The sequence below is a fragment of the Pyricularia grisea genome (assembly GCF_004355905.1).
Source record: "Pyricularia grisea strain NI907 chromosome Unknown Pyricularia_grisea_NI907_Scaffold_1, whole genome shotgun sequence".
In the NCBI taxonomy this organism is placed as follows: domain Eukaryota; kingdom Fungi; phylum Ascomycota; class Sordariomycetes; order Magnaporthales; family Pyriculariaceae; genus Pyricularia; species Pyricularia grisea.
Genome location: NW_022156716.1, coordinates 2793088 through 2817407, shown reverse-complemented (window position 1 = coordinate 2817407; position 24320 = coordinate 2793088). Strand labels below are relative to the sequence as shown.

The window sequence follows — 24320 nt, the reverse complement described above, 5'->3', positions numbered from 1 at the left end:
TCCTTTTGAGATGGCCTGCCCTATGGAACTTGACGCGTAATGGGCCCAGCCCACCATGCCAGGCAAGCACATGTCCACCCGCACTTCTCTTTTTAATGGCAAAGTACGGAAATGTGATCGCACATCTATGCAAGTTCTCTTTGAGACAAGTCACTAGGTACGATACGGACCGTATGCGCAGTTGAATCCCGTGTTAGTACCTTGTGGAGCACACAAGCGAACGTGAGGATATCTGGGGCCCCCTAAGAAAGGTACCTAGTAATTTACGACTACACCCAACAATGATGTATTTGATCTTACCTAGCAAGTCTCCCTCTCTTTTTTTTCTCTTTTTTTTTTTTTCTTTCTCTCTCTCTCCCGTTTGCCGCTGCCGAGGCCAAGCTGCTTATTGTTATTGGAACAGCCAGCGAGTTCCGATGTTTTCTTTCTGTCTTTACAGTATAATTTTCTCTCTTCTCATTGCTTTAGTAATTATCTCTTCATGCGCCTCTTGCCTCATTTCCTCATTTGACTTACTTGTATACCTCATCGATTGGCTGAAGATTCCGGGAGACGCGCAATCGTAGTGTTAAAGTATCAGAATAGGCATAAAGTCGGTAGGAATCGTGACTAAGTTTATTACATAACACGCTACGTACATGAGAGAATTTATAGCGAAGGGTGACAAGCGAAAAGAGTAATAAGGAAAGAGAGGGAAAGAAAGAAAACAAATAAAGGGTGGCTCTGTTCCATGCACTGCCGGGATTCAATCGAGGGGTACGGGGTCTTGTTGCGGTGACGCCAGCGGTGACTCCAGGGAGCCTCCCACCCTTAAAAGTCGGAATTCCCATTAGCACAGCAAGAATTTAGCACTTATCTCCGCTGCACCATAAAAAAAGAAGAAGAAAAAAAAAAACCGACTCGCACACAGACCTGGACCAAGCCAGAGAAGAGCTCCCCGCCTGTCCTCTCCGGTCCGGCAGGTGGCCCGAGTCTTGATGTCTCAACCCAGAACCAGCACCTGCTAATATTGTGTCGCACCAAACGGTTAAAGATTGTCTTTTTTTTTCAACAATTTCCTTGTTTACCCTGCAAATACAGGTTCTTTTGCAGCGCTTGAGATACAAAACATAAAGAGAAGAAAAGGAAAGAAGAAAAAAGAAGAAGAGAAAAGAGAGATCAGAGAGAAAATTAGAAAAAGAAGACATAAACAAAGACGGAGCTTTTTGTTGCCCTGTTTCTCCATCATCCCGTCGGTTCACACAAAGAGTCGCGCGAGTCTTTGCAGCCACCCTCGATTCGCTCAAGCCAAGGTTAGGCCAGACCGCACATCAGTCAATTTACTTTACTCAGTTGCACTGCACACTACGTTTGCGACTGTACCGCACACCCACCCCGCCGCCACTACCTGAAAAACTCCCACCGAAAACCCGACTCGACGACTTCCTGGCTATTGAGATTGCAACTGCCCTATTAATAATTACAAGAAACCTACTAACAGGGTTTCCTCTTGTGTCCCTTTTTTTTTTGGCCTCTTTCTTTTATTTGCCCCCTTGGTTCCTTTTATTTTTTTCTCCTCCTTTTTTCCTTGGCTTTTACTTTTTTTTATTTCTTTTTCTTTTTCTTTTTTTTCACCATTACAATCCAAACTTTGCTACTATTATTTCTTCTTCTGGTCAGACCCCTACCAATTCCCTGCTCGCCCGCCATGGGGAGCACGTCGGAAGCGAGGACGTCATCTTCCGCCGGCGCATCGCAACCCTCGTCCATAAGATCAGTCGACGTATCCGTCTCCGCAAAATCGTCGCCAACATTGGCGCCTCAAAATGGACAACAGAACGGCGTCCCGTCTTCGGCCGAACAGGTTTTAAAGCCCGTCGAGAAGACTTCGGTCAAGGAGCGCCTCACTCGCATGTTTTCGACCAAGGACACGCACCGATCGTCGAATCTCGCTCCTCCCTCGGGCGATAGGTCCGCCCCTGTAAGCCCCGGTATCGCTCCCCCTGTAAGGAATCAACCTCCAAGTCGCAAGGGTTCCACCACCGACAAGGCCTCCGAAAAGACGGCTGCCGCCAGCGCCGCAAGGGCCGCCAAGTCGAGCAATGGCAACGCACAACAGCAGCAGCGCTTTATCGTCAACCCCGACGCACAGGGTGGCCATGAGCATCATCTCAAGAGCAGCCGGCGCCAGGAGAAGCTGTCGGACATGTTCCGCAGCATGCTGGGCGGTGGCAAGCGCGCCGAGCAGCAAGACCACGATCTCTCGCTCGTTTCCGGATGGGTCGACACCCTGAAGCAAGAGAAGGACAAGGACAAGGACGGCGGCCAGGCTGGCGAGAAGCGCGGGGGTCCCAACGCATCTGTGACATTGGTGGAGAAGTACGGCAAGTGTCAGGAGGTGGTGGGCCGCGGAGCGTTCGGAATTGTGAGGATATCGCACAAGAAGATGGATAACGGCGCCGGTGAGAGGTTATTCGCCGTCAAGGAGTTTCGCCGCCGGCCCGAGGAAAACGAAAAGAAATACAGCAAGCGACTGACGGCCGAGTTTTGCATCTCGTCCAGCCTGCGACACCCCAATGTCATTCACACGTTAGACCTGCTGCAGGACGCCAAAGGCGACTACTGCGAAGTCATGGAGTTTTGCCCTGGCGGCGATCTGTACACGCTCGTGCTTGCGGCCGGGAAGCTTGAGGTGCAGGAGGCGGACTGTTTCTTCAAGCAGATGATGCGTGGCGTCGAGTACATGCACGAGATGGGCGTGGCGCACCGTGACCTGAAGCCCGAGAATCTGCTCCTGACGACCCACGGTGCCCTCAAGATTACGGATTTTGGCAACGGTGAATGTTTCCGCATGGCCTGGGAGAACGATGCGCACATGGTTTCGGGTTTGTGCGGCTCGGGGCCTTATATTGCTCCCGAAGAATACACCAGCAAGGAGTTTGACGCCAGGGCTGTCGATGTGTGGGCCTGTGGTGTCATCTATATGGCCATGAGAACTGGCCGCCACCTCTGGCGAATCGCCAAGAAGGACGAGGATGAGTTTTATGCCCGTTACCTCGAGGGACGTCGAGATGAGGAGGGCTATGGGCCGATAGAATCATTACACAGGGTGAGTCTTCATTCTGACTTGGCGATACGATACCATCGGTGGCCCGAGTTGAAGCTAATTTGATATGAATAATACAGGCTCGCTGCAGAAACGTTATATATTCCATATTAGATCCTAATCCGTCACGGCGCATCACAGCCTCGCAGGTCCTCAAATCGGAATGGGGCCGCGAGATCAAGCTGTGTAAAGCTGGTGAGGAAGGCCTGTAGCGATCATATTTTACGCATGTTCTAGGCCCACGCACACATCACACTTCTTTTTTTTTTTCCTTCGCGAAAATCTATTTGATAGTATACTGCTCCCTTAATCGTACTGTTAGTCTAGAGTTCTGCGAAAGACATGTCGTGTGGTGTGTCGGGAAAAAAGCCGCAATTCCAAAACGGGAGGAGCCCTAAACAAACTGGTGCTAGCGGGTTGACTCTTTTATTTTGCCTCGCGCACCGACTTTGCGTGCCGGGGACTCCAGGGTTGGGACTTGTTGAGGCTTTTTTTTTTAACTCTCTTATCAGTCGCGGGTAGAATGCTTCCAGAGTGCCGATGCCTTCACAATGGACTGGAGCAGAGCACTGGAGCACTATTCAACCTCTGGAGAGTTGGGCTGGATTGTGCAAGGCTTCTTCTTTGCGATGGAAAACATCTACCAAACATGGAGGTAACCTTGGGTTTGAAGGGACTTTTTTTTTTGTTTCAAAGGGTCATGTGAAAACGGCAGCGAGGCAAGCAACTGATTTCTTCACATCAAATATTATCAAAGCACTGGCGTTGTGGGAGTCTTGTATTTTTTCTCTCCTTTTTTTTTCTTCATACTCTTTTTTATTTCTTTTAAGCTTCCGTATTTTTATTTCTGCTCTTCTCTTTTTTTTTTTATCTTCAAGAATAGCCTCCATCTTAGAAGTCCTCTTATTTTTGGTGTTTCTTCATCAATGCAACAAAGCGTTCATTAATCAATCCCATTGTTTGAGCTACACAAGTGTTAAGTGTCAACTCGTTACTCCGCCACTTGCTTCAGATGCAGCCATTTAATCTAGAAGCCCGCAAACAAGATCCAACATGCGGGCGGTCCGGTCCCCATCCATGCAATGTCATGCATATGCGTCGCGCAAATGCTTCCCCCCCTTTTTTTTTTGCCTGACAAACCAAAACCAACTCGTGGTTAAGTGAGAGAGAGAGAGAGAGAGAGAGAGAGAGAGAGAAAAAAAAAAGGAAAAGCATTCAGCCTCACCTTCACCAATCAAGCATTTGCGCCCCCTGTCATTCGAGACTTGGTTAGGTGTCACCTCATGCGCCGGTTCGTCCAACGGCGGCGAGCGGTCTTGCAAGGGTGGTGAAACTGACATACATGAGGAATGGAGGCAATCTTATTTTCTTTATTGTCTTTTTTTGGCCCGTTCAGCTACCACTTTGAAATGGTCCTCATATAAATGAACAAAATAAATAAATAAATAAATTTTGAAGCCCCGAACTGAGGCGCTCAGGAGCAAATGAATCTACCCCGCCGCCTGTCACGACGGTAGACCCTGGCCAGTTGAGAGGAAGAAGAAAGAAAGTGCGGCAAAAGCAAAACAAATGCCCGGACATGGGCATGTTGGTAATGCGGGCTTAGCACTTGCATATATTTTATTGTTGTTGTGTGGTCTGGATTGGCATAATCTAGTATAGTCCTACTAGACTAGGCAGGTACATCAAGTTCAAGCATACCTTATTTAGGACTAGACTAGGTTGTTGATGCTCGCAATGTACATGTACTGCTTGGATTGCGGGAATAATATGAAAATCGAAGGGAGAACACTGTTTCTCAAGGTGTACCTTGTAAGTTTACGAGTACTGAGCTGATTTTGCCAAAGCAGCATATTGTAATCCAAAATTCCTCTTATATTTTCCATAAACCTTTCGTGGCTAAGCCGTCCTAGCGACGAGATATCAGAACTAACAAGGTAAAGACAATATAATAGACATAAAATTGTAATAGATATCGGAAAAAGAGAAGGAAATTGCAAACGAGGAGGCCTCTCCTGTATTGCAAGGTTATCATCGATACTAGCCCTGTTCCAACCCACTCGCGCCTTAAAACCAGCGAAAAAAAAAGAGAACAAATAAAAAAAAAACGAAAAAAGGAACAAATATAAACCCCAATTGTCCTCAAGAGACCACACCTGTCTTGTGTGGCTTCCCGAGGTACTGGGGAAAAAGTGTACACAGAAGACATTACCGTCCAAAACCGTTCCCCTGATGACCAGCCCCCAATAGCGTATGTCCAACGTAATAATGGACTCAACGAGAGATACGAATAGTATAAATCCAAAGAAAAAAAATTTCGACCCCATCCGGGAGACGTAGAAAGAAGTTATTCGTTGTGAGATGTGGGCAGAGTCGACTCCAAACCCACATGCGCAGCCTCACCTGCCAACAACGCCGGCAAAATATCCATACACAGAAAGCTAAGCAGCTTACTGAAAAATAGTGCGCATATATGACTCAAGAATGGAACAGGTCCCATGCCCGTTCGCAAAGACGTAAGAACTCTTCCCTCTTGGCACGTTGAGACTCCGGGCTGTCGCGACCCTCTCCAAACGGCATACGGCGTGGTCCACGTCCGGTACCAAGTGGCGGAGAGGCGCCATCCTCGTACTCGGCGCGCGTGCGTCTCCGGCTGGCACTTCGGCTTGGATCCGCGGCCGAAGATCTCTGTTGACCAGGCTGTGGCGAAGGAGGGGTCGGCGGCTGGTGGCCTCCATAATGGACAATCTTGGGCAGAAGCTCAGGCCTGCCGCCAGCAAGCTCTTGCTGGGCCTCCTCGGCCGACTTGTACTCTCTTGGCCTACTCGTGTGCGGGGGCTGCTGGTGTTGTGCTTGTTGCATTTGCTGAATGTGCGCATGTCCTGGGGACGCGGGGGGAGCACGGGCGGCGCTCTGTTGAGCAAACACAGCATGGCCGCCAGATTCGGGGTGGCCAGATAAGCCTTGGCCGAAAACATCAGATATGGGTGGCAAGCGGTTGTTTGTCTGAGTGGCCGGGACATGGTGGATGTGTGACGTGTTCGACAGCTTGGACGGTTGGTTCGTGATGTGTCGGGTTAGAGGTTGCGAATTGTGCATGCCTGTAAACGTTTGGCCAAGCGGCGCAGACTGGATGACACGCTCATGCGCAAATTGTTCGTGAGACGGGGCAACGATGCTGAGCCCCGGAGGTGCCTTGTTCCTTCGAGATGAGATGCCTGGAGTTTTGGCCGCGAAGTTACCGCTATCTTTGTCCTTGCTGTGGTCTGGCCCATCACCCTTGGCCGATTGCTGCTGGAGACGGGCCTCGATGATGTGTCGCTGCTGCTCTCGCACGCTCATGCTGCGCTGAAGCTGTTCCTTCATGACGGGATCTTGCGTGACAAATCCAGGAGAGAGACAGGCCAACCCAACCTCTTGAATTCCGAGCCCATCCCTGGCTGTCAATGGGCGCGCGGTGCTGGGTCCAGCCGCGTTGGAACCGCCCTTGGACAGATCCAATCTACCAGGACGCCTCCGAGGCGCGTGCTCAGGCGAGCCGGGTTCCTTCTTAACCACTATCTTGGGGGTGACACCATTTCGTGACCTATTGCGCAGATAAGTTATATATCGTTAACAGGCTTATCTTCGGCGACGCATGGAAACGAAAGAGAAACAAGTGCGACTCGATTGATATGCAAAATACTTACGCGCTAGGAGGTGATGATTTGGGACCATTGGCCGTCCTGGAGCCTCGAGGGCTTCCGCTTCCGGACCTTTGTGTGCTCGTCGCGTTGTTCGGGGCGGCAAGAGGCATTTGTGAGGCCGCGGATGCGGTACGCGAGTTGGAAGGCGATGACAGGTCCGAGGGGAAAGATGGCCTGTCATGGGGGGCAGGGGAGGGAGCCATGGCGATGGCTGCACTCATAGTGACGATCTGCCGAAAGGGTTTGTTTTTATAATTTTCTTAATGATATACTGTCGTCGACTCGGCTCGCGATTGATCTGTATGTAAACACAAAGTGGCGTGCGACGACTTTGGGTGGTAAAAATCCTCGTTCACAATCGCTTGTTGTTCAATAGTCTTTGGTGTGGGAAAAGCGAATGCAAACTTTCTTCTCCTGCTGACAGGTGCCGAGGCAAATTGCCAATTAATATTTAATCGTCTCTGTAAGATTTTTTATTTCGCGTTGCAAAGCAAGCAAAAAGTGTGCGAAACCGAGAGGCGAACTTCGGTTCTTGGTTTGTTTTTATTGTATGTTTTCCCTCTTTCTTGGCTACTGTTCGAGGTTCGGTTTTGGTCCCACACGGGTTTTGTCGAGGGAAGGTCGATTAGGTGGTTGAGATTTGGGGGGGCGGGCAGACGCGAACTTTCGTGGTTTGAGGATTGCACGGATTGCGTCCCTTCTTGGTTAAAAAAAAAATGGAGAAGACACCTTTTCTCCGGAGTGTCAAGAGGGAGAGCAAGCAGCGAAATCCTACAATTAGTGACGTTCGCGCAGCACCAAAACCATCAAGCGATTGACGATGGTTGAAGGTAGAAGAGATGGAATAAGAAGAGAAAGCGGTGACTCCGAAAAAGAAAGAAATGTCGACGGCGTGGACGAGAAAAGCAACCGACGAAACACATGTCGCGGCGGGAAGGGGTAATGGGGGAAGAAAAGGGGGTGGGGGGTTTGGGCCGTTCCAGTTTCCAGATGGCGGTTTGCCGCCACGGTGCGTGCAGAAACCAAGCAGCAAAAAGCGGCAGCACCGCACCAGCAAAAAAAAAGAATCAGCTCTGAGGCCACGAGTGGGCCCCTAGGAAACAGGGCCGTCCTGCTAAATCATCTGGTTCCTGCCGCAGAAAATCAAATAAAAAGAATTAAAAATAAGAATGCAGTGCGCTCTACTGCACCCGCACTGGCGGGTGGGCAATGGTTTGTAACAGGGGTCGGTGTTGAATAGTGCCCATCAGGCATCAGGCCAGCCAGCCCAAGGATTTTTCCTCCGCGCGACAAAGGGCAAGGCAAAAGATGGAAGGGAAAAAAATTTGATAAACGGGGTACCTGGTCTGTAACGTGTCAGAAGGCCACAAACCAAGTAGTATACTCTAGTACTCTCTGTAACGTGGAGTAGGATAGGGGTGGATATGCGGGCTTTTGCGAGCCCCGCAGAATGTTTTAGATTGATGCTGGCCTATCGCGATGATTGTACTCATTTCAGCTGTTTACACCTTCATTTGACAAGATTTGATGGGATTTCCTCTCGTCTCTCAATACCACGTAGAGTCAGCTAAGGAAGTTACCTAAAACAGGTCGTAGGTCTCCCGCGCATTTCGATTGGACAGCGAACGCTCGCGCCAACACCTGACCTTTTGACTGCGAGTTACCCAAAAAAAGACTCAAAAACTAAAAATTCCCAATCGTCCCAATCAATCAATTTGTTCGTCATGGAGCACTGACTGGCTCCGGCTCGCTCGATTCCTCTCCTTCCGAATTCAAATCAATTTCTTCGTGTTTGTGTCTGTTGTGTAGCCTGATCATACCACGGGGGCGTGCGACGTGAGACGTCGCAACCATGTGAAAAGAACAGGTCCAGAAAAGAAGCTCGCCTATGTGTCACCAATCCTTTCCTACTTTGTGGTCAACACAAAAAATTAAAATAAATAAATAAACCACTAAACTTTGTCTGGGGCACAGAAATTGTTCCTTGGTAGTACTCTCCACCAACCAAAGTTCTGGCTTGACTAGAAAAGCTCGTATCCTATACGCTGTGTTCCCTGGAACGCCGAGCGGTAAACAAAAATGGAGGACAGCCAATATCACTTTGATGCACGCGCTCCATTCCAACCGTCAGCCTATTCTATACAAATATCCAAATATGCCTCACTCACACCCAACACTTTTGACCACAACTGAATATGATAGTCACTCCTCTTTTCATTTCCCCCACTTTTTTCTTGTTTTTAATTATTTGTTCTCATTCTCCTGATATACACCTATAATATCTTAGCATATCCTCTCAACCCAAACTGTAACGTGGCACACGCACAGAAAAGTCGCACACAGGCTACCAGTAGACTAGCTCGCGGAGGAGCGCGTGCATGGAAAGTCTTTTTCCTTCCAAGGTGCACCCGTGAGTCGAATGGGCGATCAGTTCTGAGATCGACCTGAAACCAGTATATTTGGGATCATCCAATCAGGGCATCCGTACATTGGACTAAAGGGGTGGAGCTGCTACACCCCGCCTGATTCAGGGGTGGGTATGGGATTGAGAAAAAGAGGACATGCAACCGCTTTGACAGATCAAAATCCAGCCATCCCCTCCCTCCCCCCTCCTTGACTGCCCGCTCGGCTGCCCTGCCGAGCCCCTGCCCTGAAGCGGAAGGGCCGAAAACATACTTAACCTGTACAGTAGGCGCATCAACTAGTTACTGTAGGGATCTTGCTAACGCCAAGCTTGCTAAAGTTTGTACCTTCCCAAGCTTCCCTGGGGGGAAATAATTAGGTACAGTGAATAAGGTAAGTTTGGTAGACAGATAGACGGCCGAGGCTAAATTACCCAGGTAGCTAAAACCCCGTTACTACACACCACATCACCCTGGCATGCCTGGCAACCAGGACGTCGATTGATGGGTGTGATTTATTGTGTGGTACGGTACGGCCTATGCCTTTGGAGTAATAATAGTTGATTGATTGCCTCCATGACTCCTTACCATGTGTGTACCTACTGTACACATGTATGGTACAGCATGCAGGAGCATGTCGCAGCCGCTTGCCGCGCGGAACCATGCCCCTGCATGATGAACCAGCCTTGGTTATAGGTGCAGCTAAGCGCGTCTCATCCAAATCAGGACCATCATACACTTGACAGGCAGCCCACAGCCCCGGAACCGCCGACTGGATTGATTGATGGATGGTGGCTGGGGGGGGGGGACCTACGGTTACAGACGAAATAGAAGTGATTGATTGACTGACCGACCAAATCCGGAAACACACCAGGACCAGGTTAGGCAATCAGGACAGTTTGTCAGTCAGGTTAAGTAAATGACGTTATGGCAGATGCGGATAGTAATGTACCTAGGTAGGCAAGGTATCTTGGATACCTTAATTACTAGAATAGAATAGTTGTAAACCGAAATACCATTGCGCTCCGCCCCAGGAATTTGATACAAGCAACATAGCGGTTGACGCCTGACATGATTGATAAAAAAAAACATGACTTGTATTTGTAGGTCCGCAAAGAAATCTTGCTTCATGAAATATACTACACGGAATATCTGCTATCCCTCGCAGTAGGTCTCTATTCTTTCCAAACACGAGAATAATACACACCCTCTCTACCCATTCCCCAAAGCGCGTCCGACTGGATGCTGTTCACTTGTTGCTCTTCTTCACAAGACCTCTCTCTTCCTCCGAGTCTTCATCGTCAGAGAACTTGTCCAGGTCTTCACCAACAGCGAATATGGTCTCTCCATCCAACGAGTCTCTCGCAGCAGGCCCCGCATTCCGAGTCGTGGTAGTAGGGCCGCCCCTGGCATTAGAAGATGCTCCACCGTTCGTCTGAGTCGCAGTCTGGGTCGATGTGGCTGGTTTTGTGCCAATATTGGCTTCCTCATCATCCGAGTCATCGGGGGCGCCGATGTCCATATTTGTCATGTCAAACGTGCCATCGTCCTCCTGGGCGATCTCGTCAGACATGGCAAAGCGACGGTTGTTGGCAGTAGGCCGCCAAACGTAGGCAATAAAGGCGACGTCGGCAAAGTACACCAAGTTCAACCAGCCGTCCAACATGAACCAGCGGGTCTTCCAGTGGAATGGGACGTAGTCGGGATCGCGCATCGACGTGAAGGAGAAGCTGCTGAAGAAGAAGAAGCCGAAAATGACAATAATGCTGATAAGGATGCACCACCACAACTTCTTGTACATGCCCTCCTTGACGTGCTGCTTTCGCTCATTCAACTCCTTGAGCGTCAAGTTGAGCGAGTTGAGTGTCCAGACGTAGAAGGCAGTGAGTGTTCCAGCCAACGGGAGGACAATTAACAACACAAATGGACCTAAAATAGAAGAAAAGTCAGAAATTCGACAGGACATAAGAGGCAGCACCCAAGGAGGTATAAGGGTCATAGTACTCACCTGCGCTGTCTGGCGTAATGACAAGACTGGCAACTGCATATACGAGGCCAAAGAAAAAATGTGCAATGGCCAGGTAGCGAACATATATCATGGTCTTTCCAAGGGTATGTTTAACAACGCCATATCCCATACACACGATCAAAAGCAAGAAGAATGAGAATGAGTTCCTGATTGCGTTGAGCACAGCTACCAGAACGAGCAGGAACTTCGAGAGCGTGTTGGAGCCGTGACGGTTGAGATAATCATAAAAGGCCCACGTGAGTAGCATCTCCACGACCAGGAAGATCAGTATGGCTGTGATGTAGTTCTGCACTGGCAAGATGTCGGAGCGATGTCGATAGTAGAGCAAGCCCCAGAAGACTGCCACCAAGGCGTACAGAATTGTGATCCCGCCATAGAAAGGAAGTTTTGGAATCTGTGCGGCGGGCAGTTCTCCAAAGGCATTGCGGAACTCCACAATGGCTTCATAGTCGGTCCGCGTGTACTCAGCCGTAAAGATACAGTAGTATCCAGTGTTCTTGATAGGGTAGTTGATCGGCTTGGGGTCCTTGAGATCCACGACTTGTGTGTGTACCATGTTGCGGGACTGGGTCGTAACGTTGGGAGAAACGATGTATTCGCCCACATGGGTCTCGTTGCAATAGCCAGCACTGACGTTTTCGGGGTTGCATATGGCGAGTTTCTGTGTAGAATGATTCTGTTAGCATGGGTCGTTGACATTTATGCAAGACATGAGGCGCCCTCTATAGTAGTCCTGAACATTTCAACACTTGGACGCTCACATACCTTGGGCGTGTCCGGGGTTGATTGGAACAGGACCAGGTCTTGGTCCATCCACTCAAAAATGAGCATACTGGCCCTGTGGTCCCCCTCTTCATCAACCTTGTTGAACCTCACGAGTATGAAGGGTTCGATGTCGCCTCCCCATGCGCTGCGACTGTACATGCCTTTGACAAAGAATTTGCAGTGTTAGCCTTCACCAGCCCTGCCACCAGGCCTACATGTATTTAAGAGCATTCGAGAGATTGTGACATACCGACGCATTTTTCCCGTTTTTCCTCTTGTTGAGTCTATCATTCGCATATAAGGTTAATTGATGTCTGAGCAGATGCCAAAAGAGATGTCAACATACTAATTTTGCTTCCAAGGCATTGACAGATGACAACAACAACGAGCCTGCTGCAAGCAGCTCGGTGAAGAAGCTTAACCTCATGATGAGCTCCGCAATTCTGTCAAGTACAACTGCTGATGTGTATTGGCCTTTAGACAGTTGGTGTTATGTTATATGGATGACGGATGCGTAGCTGTTGCGCAAAGCTACCCCGGTAATGCCGACGTTGACGTTCCGGGGGCGGCCCACGGATGGCGGCCGGGTTTGTTGATCCGGATAGCGATTGTGGGTCACTGCTCCAGGCAGCTGTGAACTATTCCAGCTCAGGAGTTTCTTTTTGACCCGTTGATGGCACGGTACTTTTGCGTCCGCCGATGCGGTTTTGTTTCTCTTTGGTACCTGTCTAGAATGGCCGATGATGTTGTTGGTTTACTTTCTCGCAAGTCCAAGGTCAGAAGCTTTGGCTACGTAGTCGCAAAGCTACCTTAGTAAGCTAATTGACAGCCTGGTAACCACAATCATTGGCCCCACTGCGCCGATGCGCCAATGCCTGGGAGCTATCCCTGCGGCTCCGCCACCCACGGACGCGTCAGGCTACCAGTATTTCAACAGGTACTTCCTAACTAAGGCAAATTGAAGCACTGACTGCAAACCATCATCAAGAGCGGACATCCCACTTCCCGGAAGAAAGACCAACAAAAAAGAGAAAGAAAAAAAAACTATATAATCGGTCCCGCAAATCGCGGAACTATTGATGAAGCCATGGGGAAGGGCACCGACAAATTGTACATCACTCATTCGGAATGGGCGTCGTCGGATTCCTTCTCGGCTAGCAGCGGCGCCCGGGACCGGCCCGGCGAGGGACGGTTCAAGAAGCTCCCCTTCAACTTTTGCGCCGCAAGTCTGCAGCCATTCAAGAACCCCGTGTGCACCAGTGACGGAACGATATTCGACGTCGAGGTGATCGGGGCATGGCTCGAAAAGTACAAGACGAACCCCGTCGACGGCGAGCCGCTGGCCGCGCGGGACCTGATCAAGCTCAACTTTGCGCGCAACGCCCAGGACGACCTGATCGATCCGGTCTCGTACAAGGTCTTCACCGACAACACGCACATCGTCGCCGTGCGGCACGGCACTTACGCCAACGTTTTCGCGTGGGACACTGTCGAGCGCATGAACATCAAGGCCAAGATGTGGCGGGACCTGGTCGACGATGCAGAGTTTGGCCGCGCCGACATCATCACCCTTCAGGACCCACAAAACGCAGCGGCGAGGGACCTGTCGCGGTTCAAACACCTAAAGGACGGCGGGGAGGCCCTGCAGACCAGGGAGCAGGAGGAGGAGAGGAAGGCAGGCAACGTCAACGTCGACGCCCTGGGGAGGATAGGCGAGAAGGTCCTTCGAGCCAAGGAGGCGGTCGAGAAGGCGCGCAAGGCGAGGGAGGCTGGTGTTGATGTGAACGCCACAACAAAGAGCAAGGCATTGCTAGCAAAGGCTTCCAGCTCAGCAAATGGTCGACAAGCAACACAATCACAGGCAGCCAGGAAACTACCTGCAAACGCGGCTGCATACACAACGGGCAAAGCCGCAGCGTCTTTTACCAGCACTAGCCTTACACCTGAGACAAGCGGCGAGAGAGCACTGCTGTCAAACGAGGAATGGATGCTCAAGCCCAAGCGGGTAAAGAACCAAGGGTACGCCAGGATAGAAACAAACAGTGGGGACTTGACAGTTGAGCTGCACACCGATACCGCGCCAAAGGCAGTGTGGAATTTTGTCAAATTGGCCCAAAAGGGCTACTACGACGGCATTACGTTTCACCGCAACATCCGCAACTTCATGATACAGGGCGGCGACCCCACGGGCACTGGTCGAGGCGGCAGTAGCATATGGGGCAAGAATTTTGAAGACGAGTTCGATGGGCCCCGTACGCACAATGCAAGAGGCATCATGAGCATGGCAAACAAGGGCAAGAACACAAACAGCTCGCAATTTTTCATCACCTACCGGGCGACGAAACACCTGGACCGCAAGCACACTATTTTCGGCAGGGTTGTGGAGGGGTTGGATGTGCTAGACAAGCTGGAGGATATACCGACGGATGGGTCTGATAGGCCGCTGCACAAGATTACCATCAACAAGGTCACGGTTTTTATTGACCCATTCGAGGAGTTCCTCAAAGAGAAAGGCCAAAAGGAAGAGGCCGAGGCGCAGAAGGCTGAACAACAGCGGCAGGGAGGGTCCTACGATGATCATGTCACCTGGACGGGGAAGAGGATCAGGGGAGATAACGGACAGGCTTTGTCCAAGGATACCAGTGTCGGTAAATACTTGAATATAGAGGGCACCAAAAACGACAAGTCAGCGGCAGATGATGGTGTAGGGTTGGAGGCAGAAGACTGGGGACAACCAGCGAAGAAAAAGATGAAGTCGGGTGGCTTTGGCAACTTTGACAGTTGGTAGACGAATCCCGGAGACGACTTGTACGATGATTACAGAATAAAATGATACCCTTATTTTTGACTTTCGCTCCTAGTATCTTTCTTGTGGTTACCTCCTTGCATTGGACTAAAACATGTGGTGATGATATAAATATAGGCAAGGATCAAATATAAGCGTGCTTTCATTGGTAGATCTGGTATAGTATACTACAAGGAATAAAAGTCCGACTTCAATGAATAGAGCAGATTCACAACAGATTGCAAGTTGTTTCATGGTATATAGATTATGCATCAATATCCGCAAACGACAGCTCCAGCCACCGCGGAATGACCTCACGATTCGCAATTATGGTGGCGATGGCGCTGGCCTGACGCAGTCCAGATTCCTTGTAGACCGCGTCCAACCTCTCAATGCAGTAGGCCTTCATTGCTGGTGGGCACACGGATGACATGCCGACGTGGTAGAGAGGCCAGACGATGTTGTTGCCCGCCGACACCAAGAGCATCAGGCGGTGAGCCTCCTCCATGTGGTCAGCGATTGCCCGAACGGGATCAAGAAGAGTAGGCTGGGAGGAATGAGAAGCGGTCAGTTTTAGGCCTTAAAGTGTTTTTACGCGTGGAGTATTTTCTCCAGAGTTCTTCTCTCTCTTTTGTCCATGGAGTTGCATCTCTCAAAACAAGATAAAATCACTTACACCGCTGTCATCAGGAACTGGCTTTACTGTTCGCTCTGCGAAATCTCCAAACTCGTAGCCAGTATTATAGCCCGACTTCCAGAAGTCTTCTCCATCGCCATCAGTTGAGGCCGCTGCAGACCCCGATGAATGGGCTGGGATTTCCATCGTTGGGATGCCAGTCGTCATGTCATAGAGACCAGTTGAGTCGGGGGTACCGATCAAACCTGCGTGCTGCGGTACAGTCGCCACGATCGATACGCACATCTCTGATAGTTCGGTTCTCGATTCCCTGAACGCGCGAACGTAATTTGGCGGCACCTCGGAAGGTTCGACGTCCTTGAATCGACTGTGTATTTCGGTGAGTATTGTTTCCGTGATGAGCATGCGACAGGACCAAATTCCGTTCCAGATGGCGGCCTTGTCCATCGATGGATATACGTTGTAGATGCCACCAAAAACGCCCCTGTGCGGCCGAGAGAGTTTAAATACCCGGGGAACCCATGACGCTGGTAGTCTGGCCGTAACTTGCTTGAATTCGTTGTCCATCTCAATGAGACGGTCTATGATTGCCTCAGGAGTCGGGAGTCTCCCACTTTGGACCTCACTTCGAAACTGATAGAAGACAAGTTTTGATTAGCATCTCTGTTGAAAGCTGACTTTTTCAGGAGTATACAGCAATTATCTTTTTGAGTTAACATGAGAAAACCACATACCTGCAGTACCCTAAAGATTGGCATGGAGACTTCGATGCTAGACTTGGGCGAATTTATTTTGGTTGCTAGCTCGGCACGCAGGTCCAAAAGTGGTTGAGGCATCGGGATGCCCTGCTGTATACAGGACACCATGAGCATTTGACATCTGGCAATTTACGCGTAGTGTTAGTTTTCAAGGCATTATGCAGGCCACGAGGATGCCCTGGGTGGTGAGACATGGAAAAGGAGCGCGAGAAACAATGGAGTACATCTCCATTTACAAAAAAAAAAAAAAAAAAAAAAAAAAAAAAAAAAAAAAAAAGAAACACGTACAGCATGTTAAACATCTTACTGCCTGCTCGAGTCTGGAACTGGCTCACACCTCGGAGTTTTGCGAGAGCTGCGGCGCCGTTGACATGCTCCTGCCATGGTTTGATGTTGCGGGCGTCCGAGTCTGCGATGAGCTCAAAGAGTCCTAGGATTAGAATGGACAACATCGTGGTATCCTTGATGGCTTCGGTTGGAGCACGGAGAGCATTGTTGATGAGTCTCAGAGCTGAGATATATGACTTCCGGGCGTTTTCAAGCACCTCGGGGGAGCTGGTCAGGTTGGAAAGACCGACAAGGCCAACGGCCGTGATGCTGGCCATGACGCTGTCGACATTGTGTTCTGGCGCCAGGGTTCCTGGTGTCCATATGTCGTAGATGAAGTCAAATCTTTGGTGGCAGGCATACTTGTCAATGGCGACGTAGCGGGAGAAAAAGAAAGCGGTCCCCTTCTCGTGTTGAGTAGGGCTTAGGGCATATAATAAGCTTAGTACGGGGGATCTTGGCCGGGTGGTAGCGGTTGTTCGGGGTACATTTATCAGGGACTGGTCATTATCATGCTTAGACTCGTCTGACGAGCTGCTGCTATCGCTGCGGGAGGAGGGCGAAGTAGAGGACCAAGTGGAGAGATGAGTTTCAGGGGTCAGCGGCGAGGACCTCTTCTTACGGGCTGATGGTTTTTGTGCGGCCAGATTGGTACCCGAGCTTGACGGCTTGGAGTCCCAATCAGGCCTCAATGGAATGTCGACGGTAGCACCAGTGTCCTTCTTGCGGGCGCGGGCTTTGGCTTTCTTAATCACATGAGAGCTTTCGTCTCTAAACATCAAATCCTGCATGTTCCGATATCCAGGACAGGACACATTTCTCTTCTCGCACTGACCACAGCTTGGTTCCTTTTGATCACACTGCATGGCATTTGTATGTGCATGTTAGCGCCAATTTCCTTTGCATTTTATTTTACCGTTGTGCATATTCGTTGGTGTGGGTATTTGGTAGCAGCATAGTCGTGCCAGGTACAAGGGGCCGGCTCTTTTGTAGTCTCCAAAGTGGCACTCGTTCTCCATGCAGACAACGCCACGACTTCTCTTGTCTTAACTAGTGGTGGGGAAGACATAGAGACAGACATAGATAGATAGGCTTACCCTGACTTTCCTCTCCCGGCAACTCGCACAGCCCTTGGAAGGCGGGCCACAGTAGACCATCTTGGGCGGCGGCTCCCGTCAGAGCTTATGCCCTGACAAAGAGAAGATTATCGCCAAAAGCAAGTATATTTGGCGGCTACCGAGACGAGGTGGCAGCTTTGCTGTCAACAAGCCAGTGGACCAACTGTCTAGCCAGTGCGAATCAAAGTCAGGGGGGCGCGGCGACCGCAGATGGGATGCAGGCGTAGTAGCGTGAGTCCGGCCCGCTGGGTCCCCCCTTGAACCAAGTTTAGTCGGGTCTGAGGCAGGAAAGGCGTGGCGTTCCAGTCCCAAAACGGATTGCTGTGCGAAGCTCAACCCTTGCTATGTAGGTAGGTAGGTAGTTATGTATGGTAAGCCGATGACTGCCTATACTGTAGTACTGTATACTGCGGTAGTGTAGCGTATACTGTAGGTCGGTAGGTCGCTTTGTTGGCTGTCAGACTGTTTTCGGTGGGTATATAAACCTCGAGGTTGCTCCTACTCCTTCGCACCCATCAAAATCAACCAAAGCCGATGATCTCTCAAGTCTCGGCAACAGTTTACGGCTCTGGATGGTCTTTTGACTGTCAACTATCGGTAAAGCCAGCCAAGCCAGACCAGATCAAGAGGACAGGCTCTATTCCGCTTTCCTCTGTTTTCCTGTATCGACCTCTCAGTTTCTTTTGCGTTGCATCCGAACGACGCTGACAGCGAAGACAAACGATACCGACGCCGCCAAGCCGAACGTCGACAAGAATGTAGCAGTAATGATTCAGGCTAGAAATGGAGCGACCGCCAGAATACTTTGAGGCGCAAAGTGGTATCCTCAGTCACGATGGCGAATCATTCGGTAAGTGTCTGGGTATGGTACAGGGTGCGGGGGGCGTGGCCGACGACGAGACAAGCGAGATGTACGGACAAACGACACAAGGTCTTTGCCTACAGACCAGTCAAGTCCAGCATTTCCTCCTCTCCTCGCTCCTCCATTTCATTCACTGTACCTACCTTGCTACCTACAGTCGATTGGATAGCACAACAGGTGGGAACCACCCTCTGGTTGCTTGGTGCAGGTGCCTGCAGGATTGGTGTACCGACGAGGAATAGTTCCATTTCCTTTTTGGGCATGCTGTGCGAAAACATGTCCCCCAAGACGTCGATCCAAATGTATGTATTACTGTTATGGAGTATGGCAGGGGTCCTCGGGTGCTATCAGGCTTGCAGGTTGGCCAATGAAGTCGGCGGGAGCGTTACGTTGGAGCCACCAAGCTGAGAAATTAATTACCAGGGTCTCCCCATTACAATATGGACCTCTTCTTTCGTGTCTGGGTCGTTGTAGGATTGATTGTGTATAAACTATTCCACAACATTCAAAGACAATCTCCAAGTTCATAATAAGAGTAACATATATCGAACGATTGGTGGAATCAATCAGCGAAAGTTGAGCTTGTTTGAGTCGCCGGGTGCAATTCCAAGCGAGGTATGACCAAGGTAAGTGGAGATGAGCAGCCTAGGTATTGAATCCTACTCGTACCCACCTTAGCCTTACCTGCCTTAGCCTTACCTACCAAGCCTACCAACCTACCTACTTCCTTACCAAGCTTCTTATGTGCCCATCTTGGCAAGTACCTAGGTACCTACCTTGCCTTGCCTACGTACCTTACCCAGGGCAGGTAATTCAGCACCTACCGGTAATATGCTCGAGACTAAACATATTCCCGTCCACAGATCATATGTTGCACATCTGACAAAAGAAAACCTCAACGTTAACAGCCTGCTCGAGCACTCACTCTAAGCAATAGAAACGATCTTTTGAAACCATGTCATTCGCTGCATTCAAGCACCTCCCTGTCTGTTGATGCTAGACCCCGCAAGCCACTGTTGCCACTCTGCTTACGCGTTTACTTCGTAGCTTATCCAACCAGTGTTAACACAGCTACGGGTTTAATCCCCCGGGGATCACCGTTTGAAAAAAAAACCCCCGGCGCAGCAGATCCTTCAACGTCATGCTCCGAGGCTTAGCCCGTTTCCGCTATTTGACGCCGGCGTGCTTTCTGCATGGTCCCTCGCCTATGTTGTGAGGAGAACCCCTTTGAACCCTTCGTTGGCTTGGTTGGACTTTTTGACAGGGCGAGGCAAAATCCTTCTGCGCCGATCCTGCCCTAGTAGACTCGACTATTAACCCTCCCAAATGAGGCAGGGCGAGGCCCTAGAGCCATTCTGTCATCTACGACCCGTTTAAACCCACAGCGTCTATCTCAATACGTTCCTAATGCAAGATGCTTAGCCACAAATTAACAGCCCTATTGGACGGGCTGGACTATCATAGCCAGGTCTCAATCTTGATTGGAGAGTTTACTGCTGCTGGATGATAGATCCTAAATCCACTTGTTCCTAGCAACAACTTTATATTTAAGTATAAATAGGACATCTTGGCACCAGTTGGACCTGAATGTTGTGTTTGTGTAACTCATAGACATAATCGATCAAGTATCAACCTCTAGACTCCCCATCCACACTCAAACATCCATCCAAGATGACAGAACTCACAGAGCTCAATCGCATCTCCATTGTCGAAATAGTCGTCTACACCCCCGCCTTAGCCATAGGCATTCTCCTTGCTAGCCGCCATGGCTTCAAAAAGGCATCAGGATGGCTCTACTTGATACTCTTCTCCCTCATCCGCATCATCGGCGGAGCCCTCGATCTAGCCTCGATTCAGCAGCCCGGAAATACCGGTCTCGTCTCTGCCACCAATTCCCTGAGGAGTGCCGGCCTGTCGCCCCTGATCCTCGTGAGCGTCGGCCTGCTGACGCGAGTGCTCCTGGGCCTGGAGAAGAAAACCAACACCATACTGCAGCCGCGCATGCTGCAACTGATCCAGCTGGCCGTCATGATCGGGCTCATCCTCTCCATCGTCGGCGGCATCAAGTTTGGCAACAAGTTGAGTGACGCCACGTCAAAGAAGCCCGTTGACGTCGACGCCCTCCGGTCGCTGAGCAACTCGACCGAGTCCCGCATCGGCACCGCTCTCATGATCCTGGGCTACGTGGCGCTGGTTCTCGCCACCGGCATGCTTTCCATGCAGATCAAGTCCGTCGAGCGTGGTGAGCGGCGCTTGATCGGCGCCGTCGCTGCCACCTTGCCCTTTATCCTCATCCGCATCATATATGCAGCAGTAGCGACGTACAACACCTGGGATCCCAACTTCCACTGGTATGTGGCTGGTCCGCACTACTATGACTACATGATTGGCATGTGTGTCGTTATGGAAATGATCACCGTTGCAATACTCGAGGCCGTCGGCTTGACGCTGCAAAAACTTCCAGGCGATGGAACAAAATACGAAAGGGCCACCGGATACCCGATGACGGACTCTAATGATCATCAACAGAAGCCGTCAACCACCCCGGAGTGGGTGAATAATGGCTTGAATGCCTAGAATGTCAGGATTATGAAACGGAGATATGGTCGAGCAAGAATGGTGTACAACGATGAGATGTATTTTTTGGATGGTGTGACGTGTATTTAGTGGGATTTTATTTCAACATCCGTCTACCGAGAGAATTGCAGCAGACTATGATCAAATGGAACTGTATTTACGTTGCGTGTTTAGACAGACTACAGACATGAGTTTATACCCAGAGTGCTCTTTTTTATGGTTACAGATCCACTGACTGGTTACCTGGTAGGTACCTACCTATTGTTCAACTTTTCAAGGCAGCATTTGCCGCTGCTTACCCATCTTCAACTACCTTCCTACCTTCCCCATTCACTAAGCCCATTTTTATGCAACTACCTACATAGGTACCTAGGTAGGTTGGTACCCTCCTATTTACTGACATGCCTGTCTGCTCACCAACTATTTGCCTGCCTTCCTGGTGTCAATCAATACTACCTCCACGATTATGGCAAAAAGCTTGTCGTTCGTATATCCCTTGTTTTTCCATGGTATTACTGTGCTGTGAAAACCATGCCGAGAGTTCGAATCTTTTCCACGGGCAAAGAGCTGCTGAGGGAGCGACATGAAGTCGCGAACGGAGCAATGTAGCTAGCTAGACGGCCGAGAAAAACTGCATACCACAAACTCACAAGAAAGCAGCATTAGAAATGTCAATGGTATCTTCTTTATAAACCCTTTCTGAGAAGTTGCCTAGTATAGTTATCCTCATACATGGAGACCTTGAGGTTTCGTACATTGTGCTTGTTCAACGTGGAGATTTGGTCGGAAGGCTTCCAATCCTGAGTAGTGAACATACAGCAACCCTGTTCCCTTCCGGTGCCTGGGGCTGGTTCAATCTGGAGATGTGATTGAACGAAACATTGATTTTATGTTTGTTGAACTGTCTGACTTGGTCGGCGCAAGCTTACTTTCTTGGGTCTATATTGAAAAAGAATGGAACACCCAAGAGACGTGACAAAAGACTTGATGATTAAGTCCAGGGTTAAAAGTAGCACCTTCCCCGGGACGCTGAACCCCCCACCTACTGTTTGTATTCCTATGACGTGTTCCGACGTAGAATGGTGACCTTGGGGAAGAGAAACAATACAAAGTTTACACCTTTTTGTCCCCCGAGGGTTTCGTTCAAGAAAATACCTCATTCCAAGGATCACCTCAAGTTGAACGGGCTGCTTGTGAACGGTGATCGTCGCGAATCTCACGCAAACTTTCGCCCCTTTGAGTTATAAAATCCAATTATCTTGCTCCATTCGACGACGACTTCCCTCTTTAGATGTGCACACCGCTCATCCTTTACTTCCGGAATATCCTGACAACACAACAACTTAGACTCGCCTGTAATGACTTCCTCACCTGTATCTTCGGCCCAAGACCACGGTCCCTTTTGGATGTATTTGCTGGATTGCGATTGGAGAATAGACGTCAAGCCTTCCTTTTTGTCAGCCACTGTTATCAGGGCCAGGAACACGAGCAAGGGGCCCTGCATGCCGCTGACTTTGACCGGCACCATTCCACACGCCAATAGCGTCTCGAATTGGGTTGTAACATCGATTGCAAAGCCCTCAGACACCTAAGCCGGGATGGTTGATTGTATGGGCCCTTTGTATTGAGTCGATATGCCTTTTGCGACGACAGCAGGAAGAAAAGCACATCTTGCGCCTCCAAGCCTGTGACTCTGCGAAGTTCCTCGACGCTGCGGCACCGGACCCTACTGCGAAGAAAGTCGTGCCACGGCCAGTCCGAAACTCTCTGGGTCTTGGATACCAGGATCAAGAAGCCGGCCAAAATTCAGGTGAAGGTGGCGATGTTGAAGGGATCTACGCCTTCTATGCTTTCGCCGAGTGTGAAGGCGCTCGTGAGACCCAGTGCGACCATGATAACGCAGAGGAGGGAAATGGTCAACGAGTATTGCAGGCACCCCACTGTCACCGAGACTTCGTCAATCTTCCACTCCGAAGTTGCGCGTTGAATGAGGGCTATCTTCCCCGTGTCCTTTTTCGGGCCCTTGGCTTTTGTCGTGCGAGGGTGTTTGGCCATGTTCCTGGCTCATCAAGAGTTGAATCTAGAATCACCAATCGATTCTTCAGAATGTGAGACTGTGACAAGGATACTGCATCCTCATCCTCTGAACGGATTGTGCGAATCGTCGTCGCCTGACTGGGAATCAATTCGGACAGTTCTGGCTCTCTGGTAGGATTTTTCTCTCTGAAATTTAGCGTAATCTGGCAGGTGAAGTCGATTGGAGTCACTTCTGTTTCTCTGGTCTCAAACAAGCCAGCAAGTGCTTGAAAGGCTTGCTTGAACTGCCTCGCAACGTAGGGCTTAGCCAAAGCCATGGGGGTGATGATAGACACTAGGTTCGCCATGTGTGTAACCGGTGTGGCCTCGTGGTGCAATGGAGAAACACCTTCCGGCTCCCAAGAAAACGCAAGCTTTGCAAGTCGAGGGCCATACTTCTAGCTTGTCGTTGCCCATTGTTGGCGGTGCTCTGGCCCCAAGCTCCTCGGGAACGGTTGAAAAACTGTCGTGAAGCCAGCGCGAAACAAGAACATGAGTACTGCAGTAGCGAAGCACAGCGCTATCGGTGATCTTGATGTCAGGCTCTGTTCTAGCGGATTTCAGGCGGTCTTGAAAATCTTCAGCAACATCCTCGGCGTAATTTCCCAAATCCCCCCTTCCTAAAATCTTAAGCTTGGTGGACATCTTAGTCAGACCAGCAACGACGAACAATCGCCAATACGGATGGGATATAACTGCCAAGGCCATACAGGCGAGGGTGCTGGTGAAGAATTCAGTGTATGCAAAGAATCTTAAGTAGTTCTTGGGATGCTTCAGCTCAGCACAACGCGCGAGAAACCTCCGAGCAGCTTCCCGGCCCGTCACTGCTTGTGTAGCCGTTTCTTGTGTCGATAGCTGCGTATCATCTTGTTTGCTAGCGTAACTATTGGCTCCTGGAAAGTTATATTTGGTGCTGCCCAACTGTTCCATCAAAACCCGACAACTACGGAGTCTTTGTTCCGTAGCTCGGGTGTGGCGATGCATCGAGTGGACAACCTCGTCGTCGGCAAGCCAGATTTGAAGTGCGTAATACAAAACATCGGCATTTTTGCCGAGTTCAGTCAGGCTCGCCTCGCTAACCTGCTCTTCACCTTGGGACATCGGACAAGTCTAGTTAGGTCGGTACCCCTCAGTTCCATACTGATTACACGGCAGTGAGACCAAGATGGTAGGGCGGTAAGGCTGCAAAATGTATCCGGATGGCGTGCTGGAA

General features: G+C 50.1%; 7 protein-coding genes across 7 annotated transcripts; 3 read left to right on the top strand and 4 right to left on the bottom strand.

The window, feature by feature from the left end:
• The first annotated feature begins 1577 nt into the window (after nt 1–1577).
• Nucleotides 1578–4201, top strand: PgNI_00823 (uncharacterized protein). Its single transcript, XM_031120900.1, has 2 exons — nt 1578–3088; nt 3166–4201. The coding sequence occupies exons 1-2, from the start codon at nt 1688–1690 to the stop codon at nt 3295–3297; spliced, it is 1533 nt and encodes a 510-aa protein (XP_030985945.1). The 5' UTR covers nt 1578–1687; the 3' UTR covers nt 3298–4201.
• Nucleotides 4202–4947: 746 nt separating this feature from the next.
• PgNI_00822 (uncharacterized protein) lies at nt 4948–7704 on the bottom strand. The gene is made up of 2 exons (XM_031120899.1): nt 6775–7704; nt 4948–6671 (listed from the first exon to the last, which is right to left on the bottom strand). The coding sequence occupies exons 1-2, from the start codon at nt 6990–6992 to the stop codon at nt 5564–5566; spliced, it is 1326 nt and encodes a 441-aa protein (XP_030985946.1). The 5' UTR covers nt 6993–7704; the 3' UTR covers nt 4948–5563.
• A 2476-nt stretch (nt 7705–10180) lies between these two features.
• On the bottom strand, nt 10181–12742 carry PgNI_00821 (uncharacterized protein). Its single transcript, XM_031120898.1, has 5 exons — nt 12314–12742; nt 12218–12251; nt 11968–12128; nt 11182–11863; nt 10181–11102 (listed from the first exon to the last, which is right to left on the bottom strand). Exons 1-5 carry the CDS (start codon nt 12392–12394, stop codon nt 10423–10425), a joined length of 1638 nt encoding a protein of 545 aa, XP_030986694.1. The 5' UTR covers nt 12395–12742; the 3' UTR covers nt 10181–10422.
• A 312-nt stretch (nt 12743–13054) lies between these two features.
• On the top strand, nt 13055–14755 carry PgNI_00820 (uncharacterized protein; the record flags this gene model as incomplete). Its single annotated transcript, XM_031120897.1, has 1 exon — nt 13055–14755. One exon carries the CDS (start codon nt 13055–13057, stop codon nt 14753–14755), a length of 1701 nt encoding a protein of 566 aa, XP_030985944.1.
• A 152-nt stretch (nt 14756–14907) lies between these two features.
• PgNI_00819 (uncharacterized protein) lies at nt 14908–18679 on the bottom strand. The gene is made up of 5 exons (XM_031120896.1): nt 17572–18679; nt 16436–17334; nt 16124–16268; nt 15429–16022; nt 14908–15299 (listed from the first exon to the last, which is right to left on the bottom strand). The coding sequence occupies exons 1-5, from the start codon at nt 17629–17631 to the stop codon at nt 15018–15020; spliced, it is 1980 nt and encodes a 659-aa protein (XP_030987302.1). The 5' UTR covers nt 17632–18679; the 3' UTR covers nt 14908–15017.
• A 1446-nt stretch (nt 18680–20125) lies between these two features.
• PgNI_00818 (uncharacterized protein) lies at nt 20126–21031 on the top strand (the record flags this gene model as incomplete). The annotated part of the gene is made up of 1 exon (XM_031120895.1): nt 20126–21031. One exon carries the CDS (start codon nt 20126–20128, stop codon nt 21029–21031), a length of 906 nt encoding a protein of 301 aa, XP_030987301.1.
• A 1806-nt stretch (nt 21032–22837) lies between these two features.
• Nucleotides 22838–24208, bottom strand: PgNI_00817 (uncharacterized protein; the record flags this gene model as incomplete). Its single annotated transcript, XM_031120894.1, has 2 exons — nt 22838–23053; nt 23504–24208. 2 exons carry the CDS (start codon nt 24206–24208, stop codon nt 22838–22840), a joined length of 921 nt encoding a protein of 306 aa, XP_030986947.1.
• Between the last annotated feature and the right edge of the window lie 112 nt (nt 24209–24320).

Bases quoted from the DNA above. Each gene is read 5' to 3' on its own strand.
- PgNI_00823 (XM_031120900.1), top strand. From the start codon at position 1,688: ATGGGGAGCACGTCGGAAGCGAGGACGTCATCTTCCGCCGGCGCATCG. The intron at 3,089-3,165 runs GTGAGTCTTCAT...TGAATAATACAG, and splicing joins CGATAGAATCATTACACAGG to GCTCGCTGCAGAAACGTTAT.
- PgNI_00822 (XM_031120899.1), bottom strand. From the start codon at position 6,992: ATGAGTGCAGCCATCGCCATGGCTCCCTCCCCTGCCCCCCATGACAGG. The intron at 6,672-6,774 runs GTAAGTATTTTG...TCTGCGCAATAG, and splicing joins AAATCATCACCTCCTAGCGC to GTCACGAAATGGTGTCACCC.
- PgNI_00821 (XM_031120898.1), bottom strand. From the start codon at position 12,394: ATGAGGTTAAGCTTCTTCACCGAGCTGCTTGCAGCAGGCTCGTTGTTG. The intron at 11,864-11,967 runs GTATGTGAGCGT...CATTCTACACAG, and splicing joins CAACCCCGGACACGCCCAAG to AAACTCGCCATATGCAACCC. The intron at 11,103-11,181 runs GTGAGTACTATG...CTTCTATTTTAG, and splicing joins CATTACGCCAGACAGCGCAG to GTCCATTTGTGTTGTTAATT.
- PgNI_00819 (XM_031120896.1), bottom strand. From the start codon at position 17,631: ATGGTCTACTGTGGCCCGCCTTCCAAGGGCTGTGCGAGTTGCCGGGAG. The intron at 17,335-17,571 runs GTAAGCCTATCT...AATGCCATGCAG, and splicing joins GCCGGGAGAGGAAAGTCAGG to TGTGATCAAAAGGAACCAAG. The intron at 16,269-16,435 runs GTACGTGTTTCT...GTAAATTGCCAG, and splicing joins AGTAAGATGTTTAACATGCT to ATGTCAAATGCTCATGGTGT.